Source organism: Eimeria mitis, genomic scaffold (genome assembly GCF_000499745.2).
Source record: "Eimeria mitis Houghton genomic scaffold, Emh_scaff155, whole genome shotgun sequence".
Taxonomy (NCBI): Eukaryota; Apicomplexa; class Conoidasida; order Eucoccidiorida; family Eimeriidae; genus Eimeria; species Eimeria mitis.
In genome coordinates this window covers 17396-17642 of record NW_013569740.1, presented here as the reverse complement: position 1 = coordinate 17642, position 247 = coordinate 17396, and the positions used below count along the sequence as shown (strand labels likewise).

General features: G+C 49.8%; 2 protein-coding genes across 2 annotated transcripts in view; one reads left to right on the top strand and one right to left on the bottom strand.

The window, feature by feature from the left end:
- The window catches only part of EMH_0000940 (uncharacterized protein), a gene marked incomplete at both ends in the record, with an annotated part of 618 nt that extends 520 nt beyond the window's left edge, over positions 1-98 (top strand). Inside the window, one exon of the mRNA XM_013495386.1 lies at positions 3-98. Within this exon, the coding sequence (XP_013350840.1) occupies positions 3-98 (96 nt within the window). The remainder of the gene's footprint in view (positions 1-2) is intronic.
- A 94-nt stretch (positions 99-192) lies between these two features.
- EMH_0000930 (uncharacterized protein) overlaps positions 193-247 on the bottom strand; it is a gene marked incomplete at both ends in the record, with an annotated part of 2762 nt that continues 2707 nt past the window's right edge. Inside the window, one exon of the mRNA XM_013495385.1 lies at positions 193-247. Within this exon, the coding sequence (XP_013350839.1) occupies positions 193-247 (55 nt within the window).

The window sequence follows — 247 nt, the reverse complement described above, 5'->3', positions numbered from 1 at the left end:
GCAGCAACAACAACAGCAGCAGCAGCAGCAGCAGCAACAGCAGCAGCAGCAGCAGCAGCAGCAGCAGCAGGAGTACCGAGAATAGCCTTCTACCATGAAAGTAATTTGCTGCTCTATCTGCTGCTTCTTCTGTTGCATAGTCAATCAATGCTGAGCCCCAAGCATCAGGTTTAGGTGTATATTCAACTCTTATTACTGCTGCTGCTGCTGCTGCTGCTGCTGCTGCTGCTGTTGATGATGATGATGA